The 22,128-nt window shown below is 42.6% G+C and overlaps 1 protein-coding gene across 1 annotated transcript in view; it reads left to right on the forward strand.

Annotated features, from left to right (window-relative positions):
- The first annotated feature begins 460 nt into the window (after window positions 1–460).
- LMCD1 (LIM and cysteine rich domains 1) overlaps window positions 461–22,128 on the forward strand; it is a 100,531-nt gene continuing 78,863 nt past the window's right edge. The window contains exon 1 of the mRNA XM_060239600.1: window positions 461–761. Coding sequence (XP_060095583.1) covers window positions 735–761 — 27 coding nt within the window. The 5' untranslated portion in view covers window positions 461–734. The remainder of the gene's footprint in view (window positions 762–22,128) is intronic.

Below are 22,128 nucleotides of genomic sequence, written 5' to 3' on the forward strand. Positions count from 1 at the left end.
ATATATATCATGCTAGTTCTCACCCAGGTTGCTAATGTTCCAATCCCCATCTCTAGTTACATAAATAAACCCACGTTACCATGGCTTAAAAATATTTATTTGGTTTAATTTTTTTTAAAAAAAATATTATTGCAACGACTCCATCAAATCACACAGACTAAAGAGCACAATTTAGACAAGAATTTATTCTTAGATCTAAAAGGCTAATAATATCACCACACCCCTCTCCCACACATATACACTTCCTCATTACGTGAATTGACTCTCCAATGCTCCCCCGTCATCCTTTAAAAGGAAAAGAAAGAGACGTGTGATTCAGAAAGGAATTTCAGCTCTCCGGCTTGCATCGAGTGAGACAGATGTGTGACACGCCCTGCACAGCTGGAACGTGGCGTGCTCTTTGCCCTGCGTACTCCAACCCTCTCCTTAAGGGGTTAAAACAAACCCAAGAACGTGCGGATAAAACCTCACTTTGCATTGGCTCAAAGAGTTTGAACTCCGCCTCTGATTGGCTGTCAGAGTTTTAAAGGGAGTTGCGGATTCCAGTTAAAGGAACATTGCGCGGGCAGCTTATGGTTAGAAATTCGGAGAGCTTGTAGTTACCGGGTCTTCTGACATCTTTAGCGTTTTGCAGTCTCAGATCGCTCAACAACCGTTGTTAAGCGTTTAAAACTATATCGAGCTTTTTTTTCTGAATAAGAACAAAAAAGGGGGGGAGAAAGGAAAGCTGAGGAATGGACCTGAGTTCAGGAATTCAGAAGGTGAGTCGTGTTTCTTCCCCAGCTATTGCTCAGGAATACCACCAAAGCTAGTTTCGGTTTCTCTCTCCAGTTGAGAAGGCTGTTCTTAAACTGGGGAAATAGATGTTCTGTCACGTTAATAATGGAAGTTTAATGTGTGCAAATGGACCATTGAAACTTTTGATTGCAGATAGGTAAATAGAAGCCCATTAAGCCTTAGCTAACGGAACAGAATGGCTTTTCTCCAGTCAGTTGGCAACCCTAGGATATGTTACTACATTGATTGCTGCATTGATAATACCAAGCATAACTTACTTATAGATAGCAAATTATATTATATGCTTGCGCTTTAAACAGAGAGTATATTTTCCCCAATAACTTCCCAGTGACTTTTTATTTTGAGGTTTCCCTTTTTGAAGACCTGGTTCAGTCACTGCCAGGCTACTTTATGTATCTACGATCTTATGGCTCCCAGGCTTTAGACTTTGTGTTTTGGCCTGGTCCAGCATGCTGCTCCAGTAGTTTGAAAGTAGGTGACTCAAACACATGCACACGCGCAGCCTTGATTTAAATTCCCTAAAATCTCTTCTTTTTATATAATACAGTGCATGAAAAGGCAGAAAAGCACCACTAGGTGCAATATTTCTGCCTTCAATCAATTGGGTGAGTCTTTGATGTGTTTAAGCAGAGAACTGAAACCCAGTTAAGCCTCAACACTTGTGGATGGAAGGGAAACCTTGCAATTGTATGAGAAACCATGCTAATTTTATTCTCCTATTTAGCAGTAAATTGATTATGTTTACTTGCAGACTGGTCCTGAGTGTGCTAATTTGGAAGCAGATCTTACTGAGCAGGAATTTCTTCCATGTAATTCTGGTTAAAGACATAATGTGAAGTGTTTTGTGTCTTAGAAGATACTGTAGAAACATGGAATAATAGTGGGTTAGTCCTGTTATAAGTGTGCAGAGTTAAAAATTGTGCATAAATAGCTCATAGTCCTGCGAGTGAAGGCAAAAATCAAAGGAAAAACTTCAGGAACTTTTTCTCTGGAGCACACAAGGCTTGTATAAAAATGTGTACTACATAAATTGGGACAGTCTTGTTTTACTGCATGATTTTATCCAATGCCATCTGTCCCTATATTGTGCAAAGAGGTGTGAAGGCAGTTTTCTCCAGAAAAAAACAAACTTCTAGCTACTATTTACAAATAAGCTGTAGCTAATCACAGTATTTTGAACCTAGTATTTTGCTCTAGATATTACATCCAAGGTGTAAACTCTAGTTATGCAACAACTGAGCTGAGAGTTGCAGATTGTTTGTGTATTATGTGGAGGAACAAAAGGGAATCTGCTCTTCTGAAATGAAGCCTTTTCAGCTGCTGATCTAAGTAGTCTTTTCCCTTTCAAAAGACACAGGTCATCCTTGATGTTAAAAATTGACAGTTAAATTGCTGTCATTGCATTTCTTCATTTAAACCTAGGGGGAAATTCTTATAAAAGCCAAGTCTCTAAGGTCCAAGTCCATCACTATTCATTGTACCAAAATGCAGGGCCAGCTTCTTCAAAACAGATTTTCAGCCTTCTACCTCTCCTCCCCCCAAAATGAGTGACATGCCCTTAGAAGAGAAATACTTTCAGAACAATCCTCTCTGAAGTATGAAACTTCTCTTCCTGGAGCACTTTCCTTTGGTGGATAGTAATTATTAAAACTTACAAGTTTACTGACATCCCAAAACAGTTTTGCTTTTTTCTTTTCTCCTTCCAGTTGCAGACATAGAAGGATTGTAAAGACATAAGTTCTGAATTCTTAATTGATAAATTAAAATGCAGATGTCCTCTTCCCTAGTATGGCTTATTGTATGTCATTTGGAACTCAGAGGATGGAAGCTTTATATATCTGATATTTAGAAAGCTGGTAAACCAGTATCATGATTGTGGCAGTAAAGATTCAAGGGATCAGACATGGCAGCTTTCCAAAGAGGCTGGTGATGTAATTCCTGATGCATGGCATGTAATAGAAGAGGTGTGCAAGTTCATTTGTATGAATAGAATGGGAAAAATCCATAGCCCAGATATTTTGTAACCTAAGTAATGGGAATACTGTTCTGGTGGTGTTAAAATAACCTGGCTAGTAGCACCATGGAATGAGAAATGGGGAGCTGGCCAGTTTGACACACATGACCGGCCTGTGGAATCCTAAAGCTGGTGCTGGCACCAGTTGACCTCAGCCAGCCCATATTGCAGGTACATTGCACAACTGCCATAGATGAGCATGAACATCAGCTGCTGGACTTTACCATCCTGGGCCTGTGGATCTCCTATTCCAGTAAGGGACCTGTCTTGTGTAGGGTTTTGGTTGTTGTAGTAACTGTGTTTAAACATCCATTCTGAGCCTCCTTTCATCTCCTTTCTGGCTAACTATCGATCCTTTAGAGAGCCAGTTTAGTGTAGTGGTTAAGTGTGCGGACTCCTATGTGGGAGAACCGGGTTTGATTCCCCACTTCTCTACTTGCACCGACTGGAATGGGCTTGGGTGAGCCATAGCTATTGTAGGAGTTGTCTTTGAAAGGGCAGCTTCTGGGAAAGCTCTCTCAGCCCCACCCACCTCACATGGTGTCTGTTATGGGGGAAGAAGATAAAAGAGATAAGCCACTCTGAGACCCTGATTCAGAGAGAAGGGTGAGGTATAAATCTGCAATCTTCTTTTTTCTGGCCAAGAAAACAGCAGGGATTTCGTGTTTTGTGCTTCAGTGTCAGCGTGAATCTGAACAACTAAAAGTTGCATGGTGGTCTTTTAAATATTCACTACTGTGTAAGAATGTTGTCCCGTGTAGCTTCTGAGAGTGCCAGGCAAAAGGGAACAGATGCTCCCAGTCACTTGAGCCTACCTTGTCAGCTCCAAATCCTGATGCTGCTTCTTCCATAATTCTTGGAAAAATTGAGAATTTGAAGAAAACAGCTGCAAGGTTTGCAGTGAAAGCAGAGTTACACCCTTCTAAGTCCGCAGATATCAGTGGGTTTAGAATTGTGTAACTGTTTTGGTTTGCACTGTTGGTAGATTTCATTTAAGCTTGAACACAGTGTAGACACTTTGGCCAGTAATGGGACTTAGAGGGTGCTAAAATGGCTGGAGACTTCTCAGGTGTTTCTCAATTCCTTCCTATTATCAGGTGTCATTGGGCATGCAGTGGAGCTTAGTCTACTGTGCCCAACCCTGTGCACAAGTGGCACTAGATAGAATAGACAGCTGCTGCTTCCTGATCTATAAATGTATATGTGTGAACCTACACATGACACATGTAAGAAAGTAATTCATAATAACTTCTTAATTGTATGAAACTGAGCTTTGGTGCAGTTCATGTGAGTGAGAGGCAAATCTGTTCTTCTACAGATCCTACTTATCCTGGGGCATTATTGTTGACTGTTGGAAGTTTACAGCTCTTTATTTTTAATAAGGCTTTGTTTGATGCTACAGCCTTCTTGCAGTTCAAGTAGCTCCAGATGATTCCATTCTTTCCTTGGCTCAGTCACTGAGCCAAACACAGCACACTGTGGTACTTGCAATAGAATTTTTATGTTTATCTCCGGATAAAAGTTGTTTTACATGTCTATTCCTATCATGTCAAGCAAGAGATTATTGTAAACATTTTAATCAACAATGTAGCTGAAGTACCGTCTGGCATTTCTTATTTTAATTCTGTTCCCTTGGTTTAAATTCTGACTGCTTTAGCTTAACTGCATCTGGCTGTGTACTGGTTTACTAGGACTGACATTTTTTCCAGTTTGTTTTCTGTTAACTAAAGATGAACGTTCAGCTTGAATATGAAAAATATTCACTATAACTGAGAAATGGTACCCCAATATCACATTTTTTTCAAGAAACAGTTGTTAAAGTTGGCGTTAAAATCTTGTAATAAAATCTTGCTGTTTCATCAGTTAGTCACACCACATGTCTTGTTTGATTGAAACTTGGCTGGATGATAGGGGCCAGATTTTGACTGTGTGTCTGTTGTGTTTGATTCCAGGGACAGATATGATATCCACATAGTTCTTCAATGAGTACCCCAGTACTGTATACTGTAGTCTGATAAGCAGGGTTGCCAACTCCCATTTGGGAAATACCTGGAGATTTGGGGGAGGGGATCTAGGAAGTGTGAAATTTGGAGAGGGGAGGGGCCTCTGTGGGGCATAAGTTCACCCTCCAAAGCAACTGCTTTTTTTCCAGGGAAACTGATCTCTTGTCACCTGGAAATCACTTGTAATCCTGGGAAATCTCCAGCCACCACCTGGAAGCTGGCAACACTAAGCTGCTAGTGGTTTTGTGAATTCAGTATCCATGCTGAGTCTCCCTTACCTGGTCATATTCAGGACTTCATGGATTCAGTGGGGACTGTTCTAGGTTATTTGGTTGTGACATGTTAAAGGGTATATAATAGACTCTATTTTCTGTGCTGAGCAGTTTTTTGGGGATCGGTTGTTACGTTTGAGTAACTTTCTGCTTAGTATTTTGATATTAGATCCTCCATCTCGTGGGAGAGATAGGGAAAGAAATCCTATTGGGATTCCAGATTGCTCTGGGATATTTAGCAGTTCTAATGACATCCCAGAACTCATATTTGCAGCCTGGAGTAGTAAGATGTCCAGGACAGGGGTGTCGAACTTGTTTGTTATTAGGGCCGAATTTGACATAAATGAGACCTTGTCGGGTCGAATCATGTTGGGATGGGCTGGGCCATATGTGTACCTATTTATGACTAGGTAGCAGAGATATAAACTTTATAAAAAACACAAACATTAATTTAAAAACTTAAAACATCCTTAAAACAAAAACATTAGCACTCTGTCTTAAAGGTGTGTTCTTTGTATTTCTCCCAAGGGAGCCAAGGAACTGGGCAAAGGAAGCTCTGGCTCTTTCCTTGCTTCTCCAGGGGATCAGGAAGGTGAGGAACCTCAGCCAATAGAAGGAAGAGAGGCTTGGCTCAGTAGCTCTGCTGTGTGATTGAGAGAGCCTGGCAAAGCCAACTCTTTCTTCCCAAGGGAGGAGCTTCAACCAATGGAGAAAACAGAGGTTTTGCTCTGTAGCTCCTGTGCAATTGAGCAAACCTGGCAAAGCAAGCTTTTAAGCAGAAGGGAGCAAGAGAAAGGGAGAAGGAAATAGATGACAGCCAGTTGCTCAAAGGCCTTATCAGAGCCTTTTGGAGGCCTGGTTCAGCCCCTGGGCTGCATTTTTGACACTCCTAGTCTAGGACATTCAGCAGAGTTGTTTCCTGGTGCCCTCTTGTTCCATCTGCGATCCCTTGTTCCCTGATAAAATGGAGAGCTCACTGATATGAAGACGGCTAGAATGTTACTAGCAAAAGATTCTGGCTGAATTGGACAAATGCCTTTGTAGGTTTATATGCAATTGTGAAGATAATGGGAAAGAAAGCTGTCTTTACTGCTACAATGCATGACCTGAATTTCCTCCAGCTAAGCTGGTCTCTAATTCAAGCTCACTGGAGGAAGAAGTTTCAGTTAGATCTGTGATACTAGTGCTAGATACTTTGCTGATAAAATTCTGTAAAGGCAAATTTTAAGCTTGTTGCTATACGCCCTTTTATAAAGCAAGTTGATTGAAGTGTGTGCTAGTTGATCATCTCCAAGCATACTTCATTGACGTATTCCAGTCTATTTTTGACCTGGATTTGTAATTGAGGCACTGATGGAAGATTACAAATGGAAAGGGGAAATTCTTACCTGAGCTTTCAATGACTTCCAAAATCATGAGATCTTATTAGGAAACTTATGGCATGGTTTGAAGTTTCTGAAATCTTTCACCCATTACTATGGTCTTGCCGTTCAAACAAGTGGCACTGTTTCCATTGGAGAGCCCTCTGCTTATGAGTTTAAATGTGGTATCCCACATACAGACTGCCTTTCCCTCTGTGGATTTGAATGCTGAAGTGTGAGATCATCCAGAACTTTAGAGTTGGGAGTTAGAGTTCCCAGTCAACATGTTGATGACTTGCCACTCCGTATTTTTCAAAGCCTTCAGATGGGGCTGCCACCTGCCACTCTTGTTAACTAGTACCTAGATGCTGTGAGCATGGGAACAATAAAACACTAATAATGAATCCAGATGAGGAGGAAGTTGATATGGCATAGGGCTCTCCTTATCAAGCTAGGTTGTTTGGAAGTTTCTATTATTAGAATTGCTTTTGGAAGATCAAATTGATGTAGTTTCCCCAAGAGTGCTTTGTAATTTATGAGCCAAGGGCACTAGATCCAACCAACCTAGCTACATTGAGCCATGTTTTTGTAACCCCTCCCCCCCCCCAATCACTTTAACACGCTCAATATGAGACTGTCCTTAAATGTCTTGTATTGTATGTATGAACCTCTTCTAACACAGAACACATCACATGCATTTTTAAAGGAGGAAAAAAGTTCTTACAAATTTGGTCTTTCTCCAGCACAAAAAGTGTCCCCAACCCTGTGGTACAACTGAATTTCCCCTTCTTTCTACCAATTCCTCTTTCCCTGCAGATTGCTCTGCTTAGAATAAATAACCACAGTCTTCAGACTAGTAAACAGGCAGGTTCCAAAATGTCTTAATTTCAATAATAATACCAATATTTTAGTACCTAAGAGAAAATGAAACTATACCCTATTAAAAGCTATAGAATTAATAAATATATCAAAACCTTGCCTGGGAGCTTCACTCTGAATAAAAAAATACATAAGGAAAAAGGAGGCAATGAAGGAAGATGCTACATTGAAATGCCTTGTATAATTGGAGGAGGGCTGTGAGACATGTCTTGAGGCAGTCTCTCTCTGTACTACACTTCTGTTGAGAACACCTGAATTTAAAAAGTGGTTATATTAGTAAGAGAACATAGGAAAACTGAACAAAGCAATCAGGACGTGTAAGTAAGGCCATTATACTTTGGAGTAGTACTGCCTTTGCATTCAGTGGAACAAGCTGAGGACTCACTAGGATAGTTTCAGAGGATAGCCTTGTTGGTCTAGATTAGAGTCTAGTAAGCACCTCAGAGTATAAACTTTTGAGAATAAAAAAAACTGCCTTCATCAGATACTTGAAGGGAGCTTTGACTCTTGAAGGCTTATATCTTGAAAATATTGGTGGTCTCTGAGTACTTTCTGGACTTGAATCTACGACCACAAAGAATCTGTGGTGGGGTGAGGGAATATATAACTGGGAAATCACCCCACTCTGGGGTACACTGTAAGATCTCAAAACCTTCAGCAGGCCAGTTTGCTTCTCTCACAGTGCAGATCTAAGCAGAATGATACCCTTCTAAGTCTGCTGATTTCAAAGGATGAAATGCAGTTTAGGATTACATGGTTACTTTGCTGTTCTCTTGTTAAAATTCTCTACTGCTCTGATTTTTTTGTCACTTGGAATATGCTCAGTCCTCATTTTGGTAGGATTCCCACCCTCCCTGTTAACTTACAAAACTGTGGGTTTTTTCTGCCTACCTGGAGAATATGTAGAATGATTCCACTGTGGTATGTGTATGTGATTTACATTAGATGTTTTTTTTTCCTTTCTAAAGGATGGCATGAGCCATTTACTTAATTATAAGATACAGTGATAGCATGGCTTACTTGCCATTTGAAGAGATTCCCCCCCCCCCTTTCTGTCTAAGGGCTACTTCACAATAACACTTCCTATGCATAGGTAATTGTACTGAATGGTGAATGTGCATATCCATATACACAATTATCTATCTTTCTGACTGCTCTTTTGGAAGCTAGTGGCACCAGATTTAAACATTATGTATGCTTCCTACACAATCCTGGTACTTGAGGACAAAATACATGTTCATTTCTCATCTTTGCAATTTTTCTAATTACTATGAAAACACTTTCTGCCATTTACACAAAGATGCAAAAAGAAAAAAAATGTATCTGTCAAGGCAGTAGTCTCTCCTTTCAGAGCTCTTGAAAAGGCAGTGTGGGTGGAAGAGAGTTTCCATGGCTTACTCTTCTAGGGAAATATCCCTTCTCTTTTTAGGCTGGTCTGTTCTCTCAGGCAATAAAGATCTCTAGCCTTGGCTAGAGCCCCTGCTCCCTGATTTGGGATTTCTAGGACATAGTTTCTGAGTGGCTCCCTTCACACACACACACAAAAATCAGGAGAAAAAAAATGATGGCAGAGAACATGGAATCAAGATGGCTGGCCCAACATTAGCTCCATAGATAGGGCTGTCGGACTTTCCAGTGCTACCAGGCCCCACCTCCTCATTTCTAATCATCTGGCTGGCAGTGGGGACTTACCTGGAAAAATAGTGAGGCCTGTCAGTGTTGCAGTGATGTGTCTGTCAATTCTGATGTGACCTGGAAGTGATATCATGATGTCAGCGATGTCGGGGTGAAGCTCTGATATTTGGCCAAAAATTCTATGGTAGAATACAAATTTACCATTGAGTTTTTGCCCAAATACCAGAATGCTGCCTTGACGTTGCTGTATGATGACATCATTTCTGGGTCACTTCGAGAGTTACATAAACACGTTGTTGCAACATTGGCTGGCCCTCCCTCCCTCCCATTCCTCAAAAGGTCCCCCATCCCCTGCTGGTTGCCAAAAGGGACCTGGCAACCCTTACCACAGATGGAGTAAGTACAACAAGAACACACAATGAAAGCACGGGCTTTTGCTAAAGAGCCATGTTGTTGCTTAATGAAAACAAAGCCCTTGAATTGGTCTTTCTGACTAGCACAGTAATGCCAAAGACATGACTAGGCCAAACATCCTTGCAGTAGATGACTGCTTAATTTCTTGGATTTTTTTCAATGCATGGGGTGAACTACTGTCAGTTTGTAGTATGGTTTGGCAAAGTCATATTGTCAGTTGGAACAAGTCTATGAAGAGGGTCTGGAATCCATTAAGGCTTGTTGCAAGGTCCTGAAATTGTGATTGTTCACTCATTGTTGGGCTTAATGACTGTTGATGTCTTAAACAGCATGTCAGGAGTAAAAGAGAAGCTGTGGGTGGAATAGAACTCTCTTCACTGGAAGCATTTATCTTAAAATGTAAAATGAAGAACTTTTAAGTCAAAACAAAGATCCAACTTGATAGGTTGCACCTTTGTAACACTATTGAAAATGCTTTGGCACTGACATGGAGATGTAACCCATGTCCGTGCCAAAGCATGACCTGTTCCCAAAGCCATTTCTTCAAGAGAAAGGATAAAGCTTGTTAGTCAAAAATCTGGTTTTGCAACACAAATCTTAAACCGAGTTTCAGATGATTCAGCAGTTGTATTTGTATTTTAAGTACACAGTTCAACAATGAGGCTGCAATGCTGCATAGAGAGTGGTAAAGCTGCCAAAGCCTTACTGAAATTAGTGGAATGTGGGTGAAAACATTAAAACTAGAACAAGTCATGAGGCTCCAACTTGGGTAGACCATAAAGGTGGGAATGAATAGATTCCTCCAGTTTCAGTCCATTTTTAATCAATTCTGTTATATCTTGGTTTATGTGAATTTGCCTACCAGAAAGGGGGGGAAGAAATTTTAATAATGTTACTTAATCCTGTGTATGTGTGCACTTTTGGCTCATGCTGGGGTTGTCAACTTCCAGGTGGTACCAGGAGTTCTGCCAGAATTATGGCTGATCTTCAGACTGCAGGGATCTTTTCCCCTAGAGAAAATGGCAGCTTTAGGAGATGGACTTTATTAGATTACTCATCTCACAAACTCTGCCATTCTTGGGTTCCTCTCTGAAATCTCCAGAAATTTCCCTACCCGGAGTTGACAACCATACACATTGCATGTTTTTGAACTGCTTAATCTTTGTCTCTTCTGTGCTAGTACACTGACACTTCCATTCAAAGTAAAAATAAATAAATAAACCTTACCTACTGGAACTTCCTTCATGTGTTTTTATTTTTGCTTTCTACACCAGCGCTCTAGCACAGAGGTATCTATAATTGCATGAATATGACTTCTTCAGAAGAGAATGTCCTTTTAAATGTGTTTGGTCTTTCTTTCTGTGCAATCACTTAGATTTGGCTTAGTGCCGTGCCTTCTTTCCTTTCTTCTTGACTCCTGCAAGCCATTATTTTCAGCACGGATTCCAGAAATACAAATTGCAAACAACTTGAGCCTAATTCTCATTGTAGTGGAAAACTTGTAGCTGAATTGTACCACATAAACTGCCTGTGTTCCTCTATTTCCTACTCCCCTACACATTAAAAAATTGAGCACACAACGTAAAAGGCTTAGAACCTTTCTTCTGTGGACTGATGTGAACAACCAACTGCTGGTACAATCCAGCTATGGGTTTAGAGCAGAGGTTCCCAAACTTATTTGGCCTAATGCCCCCTTTTCAGAAAAAAAATTACTCAGCGCCCCCCTGGAAATCTACCTTCAGATAGTGAACTAAAAGATGCAGTGACATATTTGCACACCGGGTAAACAAAGATGTTGTAAAGAAGACACTTTAAAACTTGAAATTCTAAAATTATGTTATAAAATCAATCATAGTAACATTTGCATACACAGAATTTTTGAAATTTCTTTATAATTATTATCCCACCCTCCCTGCAAGTGGGCTTAGGGCAGTTGAAATATAGTATACAGTGCATCACTTCCATCATACAGAACAATGCAACAAAACCAGTGAAGATAAAATATGCACGTAGCAGTAAACAGGAAAAGCAACAGGCAGTCTGAGTTCAATTCACCAATTAGTTCTGGCTTGCAAAACATTGTGGTCAGTGAAGTCCTACTTCTCAGTCTTGCTCATCCACTTCTCTTTCAAATAGTCAGTTCCAAAAAACTGGCAGCCCTGCAGTCTCCAACTTGAAAAGATATACACACAGAAAATTAAGATAACAAAGGATAATATTAAAATAAAAATATGGTATAATGGAGAATTGATAATAATAATAATAATATATTTATATCCCTCCCTCCCCGCCGAAGCAGACTCAGGGCGACTCACAACATATAAATTACAGTTTGCACATCAGTACAATTGATACATAGTTTATTTAAATAAAACCATCACAATTAAAACTATCATTTACAATTAAAATCAACATTTGCGGTGCTACATATCAGATATTTTCCTTAGTGAATTTGGTGGCTGGATATAGTAGATTATGTCTAAAGGGCTATATTTAAGCGAAGGCCATTTTAAAAAGAGTAGTCTTGCAGGCCCTACGGAATTGATCAAGACTCCTCAGGGCCCACACTTCATTTGGTAGTTGATTCCACCAGTGTGGAGCTACGATGGAAAAGGCCCGTTCTCGTGTACTCTTCAATTTGGCCTCCGGCCCAGTTATTGTCAACCAGTTCTTTCCCCCTGTTCTCAGTACTCTCTGGGGCACATATGAGGAGAGACGGTCCCTAAGGTAGGCAGACCCTCGACCATATAGGGCTTTAAAGGTAATGACCAGCACTTTGTAACGAACCCAGTATACAACTGGCAGCCAGTGCAGCTCGCGCAGCCCTGGCTGTATGTGCTCCCACTTCAGGAGCCCTAATAGCCTAGCCGCCGCATTCTGCACCAGCTGCAGCTTCCAGGTTCGGCACAAAGGCAGCCCCATGTAGAGGGCATTACAGTAATCCAGTTTTGAGGTGACTGTTGCATGGATCACTGTTGCTAAGTCATGACCCTCCAGGAAGGGGGCCAACTGCCTCGCCCGTCTAAGATGAAGAAACACGGATTTGGCAGTGACCGCTATCTGGGCCTCCATTAACAATGAAGGCTCCAGTAGAACCCCCAAGCTCTTGACCCTGTGTGCCGCTTTCAGTGACACACCGTCAAAAACTGGGAGGGGGATTTCTCTTCCTAGAGCGTCACGACCCAAGCAAAGAACCTCCATCTTCGTTGGATTCAGCTTCAACCTACTCCACCTGAGCCAACCTGCCACGGCTTGCAATGCTAGGTCCAGATTTTTTGGGACGCAGTCAGGCCGACCGTCTATTAGTAGATAGAGCCAGGTGTCATCTGCATATTGGTGACACCCAAGCCCATGCCTCCGCGTAATCTGGGCAAGGGGGCGCACGTAGATGTTAAATAACATCAGAGAGAGGACTGCCCCTTGTGGCACTCCACAATCTAGTGAGCGCCTCTGGGACAGTTCTCCCCCAATTGCCACCCTTTGTCCCTGTCCATCAAGGAAGGAGGAAAGCCACTGTAATCTCTGCGTCGGTGAGCTGGTCAACCGTGCGTCAGTAACTGATGGTCAACCGTGTCGAATGCAGCTGACAGATCTAACAACATCAGCACTGCCACGCCACCTCAATCGAGATGCCACTGGAAATCATCTACCCAAGTGACCAGCACTGTTTCCATCCCATGACCCGGGCAGAAGCTGGACTGGTGATGATCTAAGATGGAAGAGATCCATGGGTATCTGGGGCTCTGGGAGGGCTGTTTTTTTGAGGCAGATGCACCAAATGTTCAGCATAGCATCCAGTGCCACTACTCAAAACATCAAGTTTCAAAACAGTCGGACCAAGAGGTCCATTTCTATGAGGCCCCAAAGAAGGAGCCCCTATCCTTCATTGTTCAAATGGAAGGAAGGCATTTAAACAATGCAGTCACTTTAAATGTGATTGCCAGAACTCCCTTCAGAGTTCAATTGTGCATGTCACAACCTTGCTCCTGGCTCCACCCCAAGGTCTCCTGATTCTACCCCCAAAATCTCCAGATATTTCTTGAGTCAGACTTGGGAACCCTACCCCCACATGAATAGTTGTGGAAAAGCTACATTTGCAATTTCTTTAGTTTTGAAATCATTATTTACCATCAGCAGTGCAGAGATTAGAGTAGTATTTGAAGCAGCAGCTGTTTATCTTTGTCTATCTCATTCAGCTTCGTGGGAAATAAGGTCAGAGCATGGGAAACATGAAGTAATGAATGAAGCAGGCAGCCAGCAGTGGGCTCCTGGCTTAAGGCAATTCAGGAAACACTTAATTGCCTGGCTTAAGGCAATTCAGGAAACACTGCTTCCGGAATGACATTAAAGAATAAGGAAGTTTCTTTGAAGAGGCTTTACTACTATGGCGATAGAGAGGCTTCTTTGATGTAATGCCAGTTGGTCATTGCTTAGTTTTTTAATGACTGCGTCATAGCTACAGGATTAGGTTGGGAGGGCAGACTAGACTGTCATGGTGCCCCATCCACAAGTCACAGAAGCCTCCTGTCAAGAAAATGAGTGTTTCATCAACCATGTGTGTATTTGTCTGCATCATTACCTGGAAAATGACAATACCCAAGTTCTAAGTATTTGTGTGGGTTATCAGCTTAAGTAAGCCTAGAGACCATGTTCTTAATGGTAAACACTTGTAAAATAGTAAACACCTATGAACTGTCAATTCCAACTGACGGGGGGCCATCTAGTTTGGCAGGTATTTGACAGGAGAAGATCTAAATGGGCCCAACTAAATTGGTTGTTTTGTACCAATGATTGGTTGCACAATTCTAGCACTTTGTGACAGCCAGTCATGGATATAAGTGGATTAGTAAAATATCAAAACTCAAGAAGAGGAGCAGAAGATCAGTGCTGGTGCTAGAGGTTCCACCACCCTAGGCATGCCCACCCTGTGCGCTCCTAAGGGGGGGCATATTCTTTGCACACCGGCAATGACATCGCGCCAGCCAGCAGGCAAGCCGAGAGCCCTGAACGGCACACACAAGTGCTGCTGCACCGCCACTTTTCTTCACAGGGCAAATGATGTCTGTGCTTGTCAGAGGCTTCAAAGGAAGCCTCCAAAGAGTGCCCCATTTTACTGCTGCCTGCTGCTTTCGAGTTGAAAGCAGCTGGGCGGGCGGCACCTTCCCATTGCACTCATCAGCTCTGACTAGTGCAATGGGAAGGTGCTGCCACCCAGCCACTTTCAACCTGAAAGCAGCAGGCAACGGTAAAATGGGGCTCTCTTTGGAGGCTTCCTTGGAAGCTTCCGACAAGCACAGGCAACATTTGCCCTGTGGATAAAAGTGGTGGCACGGCAGCGCTGCCCGGGGCTCTCAGCTTGCCTGCTGGCTGGTGAGATCATGTCACATGGGAAGGGGGAGTAAGAGGATGCCCAGCAGTGCCCCCTGGCAGGGTGATGCCCTAGGCAGTCAACTACCCTGCCTACTCCCATGCGCTGACCCTGCAGAAGACACTCTTGTTTCTGCTGTTGGCTAAAACCAACGGAAGCAACCACCTGGTAACCAGAGGACTGTAAGAAGCTTGATGCTCTGCAGAAACCTTATGAGGAGAAAGCTGCAGGTTGGAACTCTTCAGAGAAGTTTGTGCAATTGCCTGAGTCCTTTCACTGTCTTAACTTGAACTGTATTGCTGAGAGAAAAACGGCAAGCAACCTTGAGAAGCTGCTAGTTGTAGCAAGTATTGGCGAGGATAGCTAATAAGGTTTTTTGTTTCTGTGTTTCTTGTTTGTCTATACACCTCTGTTTTTTGTCTATACACCTCTGATCCACCGCCTCGCCGACATTGGGGTTAAGGGGTCTGCTTTACAATGGCTCTCCTCTTTCCTCATGGGTCGGGGACAAAGGGTGGCGATCGGGGGTGAACGATCCCAGAGGCGCACACTAGATTGTGGGGTGCCTCAGGGAGCAGTCCTCTCCCCGATGTTATTTAACATCTATATGCGCCCCCTTGCCCAGATTGCCAGGAGGTTTGGGCTGGGTTGCCACCAATATGCGGATGACACCCAGCTCTATCTGCTAATGGACGGCCGGCCCGCCTCCCCCCCGGAAGACCTGGATCGGGCGTTACAGGCTATCGCAACGTGGCTTAGACTGAGTGGGCTGAAACTGAATCCGGCAAAGACAGAGGTTCTCTGTGTGGGTCGCGGCGCTCCAGGGAGGGAAATATCCCTCCCAACCTTCGATGGTGTGCAGCTAAAGGCGGCGCAGCAGGTGAAGAGTCTGGGTGTTTTACTGGAGCCTTCATTATCAATGGAGGCCCAGATAACAGCCACTGCCAAGTCAGCTTTCTTCCATCTGAGGCGGGCAAAGCAGTTGGCCCCTTTCCTGGAGCGTCGGGACCTAGCAACGGTGATCCATGCGACGGTCACCTCACGATTGGACTACTGTAACGCCCTCTACATGGGGCTGCCTCTGTGCCGGACCCGGAAGTTACAGCTAGTGCAGAACGCGGCGGCCAGGCTGTTACTTGGTCTCCCAAGATGGGAACATGTACGGCCGGGGCTACGCGAACTGCACTGGTTACCGATTGTATACCGGGTCCAGTACAAAGTGCTGGTTATCACCTTTAAAGCCCTATATGGCCGAGGACCAGCCTACCTGAAGGACCGTCTCTCCCCGTATGAACCCCAGAGAGCACTGAGGTCAGTAGGAAAGAACAGACTGACTACCCCTGGGCCAAGACAAATTAAACTACAGAATACTCGCTCTCGGGCCTTTTCGGCCGCAGCCCCACATCTCTGGAACCAACTCCCAGAGGAGGTGCGGGCCCTGCGGAACCTTGATCAGTTCCGCAGGGCCTGCAAGACCACCCTCTTTAAATTAGCTTATGAATAACTGAAAATCCGCCATCAGCATCAATTAGAAGAGTGTCATAAAATGTTTTAGTTAATTGTTTTAATTCAGGCTTTTAAGGTTAGTTTAATGTTAATTTAATGTTTCTAGTGTAACTGTTTTATTGTTGGTGCACCATTGGTCACCGTATTGTTAGCCGCCCTGAGCCTGCTTCGGCGGGGGAGGGCGGGGTACAAATAAAATTTATTATTATTATTATTATTTTTTTTTATTCTGTCTTGTAAATAAACTGCATCCTTATATTTTCTTATATTATAAATTAACTGCAACCTCCTTATATTTTTATATAGCGGCCCTGTGGCGCAGAGGGGTAAAGCAGTAGTACTGCAGTACTGTGGTCTGAACTCTCTGCTCACGACCTGAGTTCAATTCCAACGGAAGCTGGATTCAGGTAGCTGGCCCAAGGTTGACTCAGCCTTCCATCCTTCCGAAGTCAGTAAAATGAGTACCCAGCTTGCTGGGGGGAAAGTGTAAAAGACTGGGGAAGGCAATGACAAACCAGCCAGTAAAAAGTCTGCTGTGGAAACGTGAAAGCAACGTCACCCCAGAGTTGGAAACGACTGGTGCTTGCACAGGGGACCTTTCCTTTTTCTTATATTTTAAGTGGAAGGAGTTCTGGTACTCATTACTAGTCTAATTGGGTGAATTTGCACTAAGTAGCAGACAAAAAAGAACCCTCTATTTTTGTTAATGGGAATTTGTCTCTTAATTAGAAATTCTGGATACCTCCCATAAATTTGATGTTTTGACACCTACCACCCTCTCCTCTCTCCTCCCCTCCCCCAGAAAGTAACTACCTTGCTGGATCAGGAGAATACTGGAGACATAGTTTATCTTGATTTCAGTAAGGCCTTTGATAAGATTCCACATATCAGCCTTGTTGACAAGTTGGTAAAATGTGGTTTGGATCTTGTTACGGTTAGGTGGATCTGTAACTGGTTGACAGATCACACCCAAAGAGTGCTTGTGAATGGTTCTTCATCCTCTTGGAGAGGTGTGAACATATGAACATATGAAGCTGCCTTATACTGAATCAGACCTTTGGTCCATCAAAGTCAGTATTGTCTTCACAGACTGGCAGTGGCTCTCCAGGGTCTCAAGCTGAGGTTTTTCACACCTATTTGCCTGGACCCTTTTTTGGAGATGCCAGGGATTGAACCTGGGACCTTCTGCTTCCCAAGTAGATGCTTTACCACTGAGCCACCATCCCTCCCAAGTGACAAGCCAAGTGCTTCAAAGATCTGTCCTGGGACCTGTTTTGTTCAACATCTTTATAAATGATTTGGATGAAGGAATAGAGGGAATGCTTATTAAATTTGCAGATGATACTAAATTGGGAGGGGTCACAAATACAATAGAAGACAGAAACAGGATCCACAATGACCTTGACAGGCTGGAAAACTGGGCTAAAACCAATAAAATGAATTTTAACAGGGATAAATGTAAAGTTCTTCATTTAGATAGAAAAACCCCAATGCATGGTTATAGGATGGGGGAGACTTGTCTTAGCAGTAGTATGTGCGAAAAGGATCTAGGGGTCTTAGTGGACCATACACTGAAAATGAGTCAACAGTGTGATGTGGTGGCTAAAAAGGCAAATGCAATTTTGGGCTGTATCAACAGAAGTATAGTGTCCAGATCACGTGATGTGATGGTATCACTTTACTCTGGTCTGGTAAGACCTCACCTGGAGTATTGTGTTCAGTTTGGGGCACCATATTTTAGAAGGATATAGACAAGCTGGAACAGGTCCAGAGGAGGGCGACGAAGATGGTGTGGGGTCTGGAGACCAAGTCCTATGAAGAAAGGTTGAAGGAGCTGGGGATGTTTAGCCTGGAGAGGAGGTGGCTGAGAGGTAATATGATCACCATCTTAAAGTACTTGAAGGGCTGTCATATAGAGGATGGTGTGGAATTGTTTGCTGTGGCCCCAGAAGGTAGGAACAGAACCAGTGGGTTGAAATTAAAGCAAAAGAGTTTCCGGCTCAACATTAGGGAGAACTTCCTGACCGTTAGAGTGGTTCCTCAGTAGAACAGGCTTCCTCAGGAGGTGGTGGGTTCTCCTTCGCTGGAGATTTTTAAACAGAGGCTAGATGGCCATCTGACAGTAATGAAGATCCTGTGAATTTAGGGGGAGGTATTTGTGAGTTTCCTGCATTGTGCAGGGGGTTGGACTATATGACCCTGGAGGTCCCCTCCAACTCTATGATTCTATATGTAAAGCTCAGGGGGGGGGAGTGCTTTTTTTAGCCTTTTGTCTTCCATAACCAACTGATCTGTTGCCCTCTGCAGAATTCCAAAGCCCATGCAACCTCTTTTTGCTCAATCTCTCCTTCTTGAAGCTTCCTTTGCTTAAGGAGTTGTTTGGTACATATGTACACTCCCAACCCATTTCCTTTGAATGTCATAGCTTTTCACTGTGCAATAAACAAATAGCAGACATGTGAGTGAGCTTTCAGAGCAAGATCTTTCTGTTGTTACTTTGCTAAGTTCTGCAATCAGTGTTCTCACCTGCCCTTCTGCAAAGCCTAGTGAGAAGACTGGACTGTGGCAGCAGTCAGAAGACATTATGCTTGGTTACTTTATTTATTATTTATTACTTCATTTATACCTCATATGTCTCCCCAATGGAGACCTAGCACAGTTTACTTTCTCCTCTCATCCATTTATCCCATGAGTTAGGTTAGGTTGAGAGAATGACCGGTCCAAAGTCACCCAGAAAGTTCACATGGTAGAGTGAGGATTCAAACTAGGGTTTCAGATTTTAGTCTGGCCATTACACAACATTGGTTACCAGTTATATGGTCAGTCCACAAAATATCCAATACAAATAACATGGCCTTAGTTATGCAATCTTTGTGTTTGTACTGGCAACTTAGAAATGGCACTTGCAAGAGAAAAGGTTGACTGGAGGCCATAGGAAGGGGCAGTCGCCACTCCAGTGATTAAGTATGAGCAATCTCTACTAGAAATGAGCAGCAAAGAAGCTTCTATCAGATATCAGCTATGCAGGTATTAAAGGCGCAAGAATTCTGTCAGCAAAAAAAAAAAGTCCCTTATGATCCTTTTTGCAACTCTTTTTGGTTTTGTTTCATTCACGCTTCAAAAATTTAGGTGGCTTGTGCTGAGAAGGTAAAGTAATGAGGAACTCCTTGCAGTGCATTCCATCCAATTGGCTGTATCCTTAACTGTTTCCAGCTGTAATTTCAACAAGCCAAGCAGCTGTAACATTTGTACACATCACCTGTGAGATTTCATGTAATTCCCCCCACATATACGCACAGACAGACATGTGCCAGGCACTCATATGCTCCAGGTGTACCTGATAAGCTATGTAGTACATCTTTATATAATTAAATTCCACTCATTAATGTAAGGATGCATAGCAGCTGCACCTTTATTTCAATTTGGCCTTAAGGTTGCATTACATAAAATATTAGTTTACGAAGTCACTTAATTGGGTTTAACGAGCTATAATTAAAAGCCAGAAGCAGCATGTCTATAGTATAGGATATTTGAGGGATAATAAAATTCTAATGTGGCTGAGGCATCAGCAGTTCTGAAAGAGCATATTACCCACACTGAATGCTATAAAGGCTTGAGTGAGCAGACATAGACACTGCCTTCATATACCACTGGATGGAGGCAGCCTAGCTGTAATGGGGAGGGTGGGATACAAATCTAATGAAATAAATAAAATCAGAGAAAGGTTGAAAAAGCACCTAGGAAAACCAGCTAACCAGTGATCCCAAAGATAGCAAAAGATAGTGGGTATCCCTTTGGTAATGCTGTGTAACTTCTTAGCAAAGCAAAGTTAGAATCCAGTGGCTCCTCAGACCAATGAGGTTTTATTCAAGGTATGAGCTTTTGTGTGCATCACACTACTTCAGATATAACAAAATGGAAGGCAACCATTCAAAATTATAGACAGAGGCTGAACAGCAAATTAGCATGTAGATATATTAAGAGATGTGGAGACAAAACAGGAACAAGACGTTTAAGTGTATAGGGTCAACAGTTGTATGAATTTAAGGGGGGGGGACAACTGTGATGCAATAAATGTCAAAACAGAAGATAAATGTGTAAGAGAATCCTTTCTCATTGTGAGAAGATAACTGAGATTCTGTTGTGATGCCCCACCTGGATCTTAACACTTTCCTGGCAGTAGGTCCCATTGAGTAAAATAGAATGTATCTGAGTAGACCTTGTTGCTTCCAGAGTGTACCAGTTGTCAGAATTAAGATTTTGTTCCTTCTGTCCTGCCATCTGGCTGTACATGTTTTCCTTGAGAATCAATCACATGGCTGTGCATTCATGTCCAGACTCATCTCAAGCAACTCTGTATTAAGCATGCAATAAATTGGCTTCTAAATCCTGTTCACTAGTTATAGTGGACACGCATACAATCCATGTATAGTGAACACTTGAGTTTTCTTTATATGTGTGTTGAGTGAATCGCATATGTGTTGTTGAAACCATGGATCTTTTCAGATACTGGTACCCAGTTTAATTTACATGTGAATGCACTTCTTACAAACAGATGCACATAGGTGTGGGCAGGATGTCTGTGTATTCCCTGTAAATGTGAACAGAGCTCTAGTGAAGTACCTTTAGAGAGAAAGATCCCTTTGTTTCCTCCAGCCTTTTGGGATGTGACACACTAGTATATGAAGGTAACATTTAGAAATGGTAAGAACATACCTGCTGTGACAAGGCATCCATAACTAATATCTAGCCTGTCTTCTATGAAGAAGCTCAGTATATATCTGCGTAGATTCCCACAGATTAGCTTCACAAGTGCTCTGTGTGGTTTCAGGGTTAGACTGGAATCTATAAAACTTTATTTCAAATCCTGCTAGGGAGTTCACTGGGTAACCTTGGGCCATTCAGTCTTTTCAGCCTCATCTTACAGGGTTGCTGTCAGCATGAAACAAGAAAGTGGAAACTATCTATGCCATTCTGATCCCCACTGGAAACAGAGTAAGATAAAAACATACTAGATAGTCATGAAGCTTACTGGATGCAATTAGACTGTGCCAGATTTAAATAAAGGTTTTCTTGGTTCAGCGCCTTATTACAATACAGTCTTCTGAAATGGAGCAGGAAAAGGGGGAAATAGACGCATGTATCCAGGGCATTTTTTGAGCAGGAATGCAGTTCCAGCTGGCTTGGCATCAAGGGGTGTGGCCTAATATACAAATAAGTTCCTGCTGGGCTTTTACTTTTAAAAGAAAGCTCTGTGTCAAATAATGGTGAATTCAGGAGGTGTGGCCTAATATGCAAATGAGTTCATGCTGTGCTTTTTTTTTACAAAAAAGTCCTGCATACATCAAACCAAAGGGTATCTGGCTTTTTAAATTTGGGTGGATTCTTGCTCAAGATCACTGCCTATGCCATACCATTATCTCTTGTTCTGGCCCAATTCTTGCCAAATCCAGTCAGTGGAGGTAAAAAACTTTTCTGCTCGCTCTCTCTCTCTCTCAGCCTGTCTCTTTTTTCCTTATCATGAATTCATACATTGTTGCTGGACAAAGGAATCCTGCCAAGTATTTGCTCTTGGAGTCGCATGATATTTACAGAGCCTCTTTTGCTCTGTGATATCTTTGTCATGCTGGACGGAGGCTGAAATTGGGCAGCTCCCCTTGGAATAGTTTTCTTAGATAGTGATGCCTTTCTCTCTGGCCAAAATAAAAAAGAAACTTATTCAGCAACGTTTCCTGAACCATTTTAGTATTCTGATGTCATTCATTGACATGAACGGCATTAGAACCATGCACTCCATTTCTGTGTTTAAATCCGTGGTCAAATATGTCATATCTAGTGTTGAGGGAGTTCAATCCATTTTTTTGTGTGTGCAAAGTTT

Source organism: Heteronotia binoei, chromosome 5 (genome assembly GCF_032191835.1).
Source record: "Heteronotia binoei isolate CCM8104 ecotype False Entrance Well chromosome 5, APGP_CSIRO_Hbin_v1, whole genome shotgun sequence".
In the NCBI taxonomy this organism is placed as follows: domain Eukaryota; kingdom Metazoa; phylum Chordata; class Lepidosauria; order Squamata; family Gekkonidae; genus Heteronotia; species Heteronotia binoei.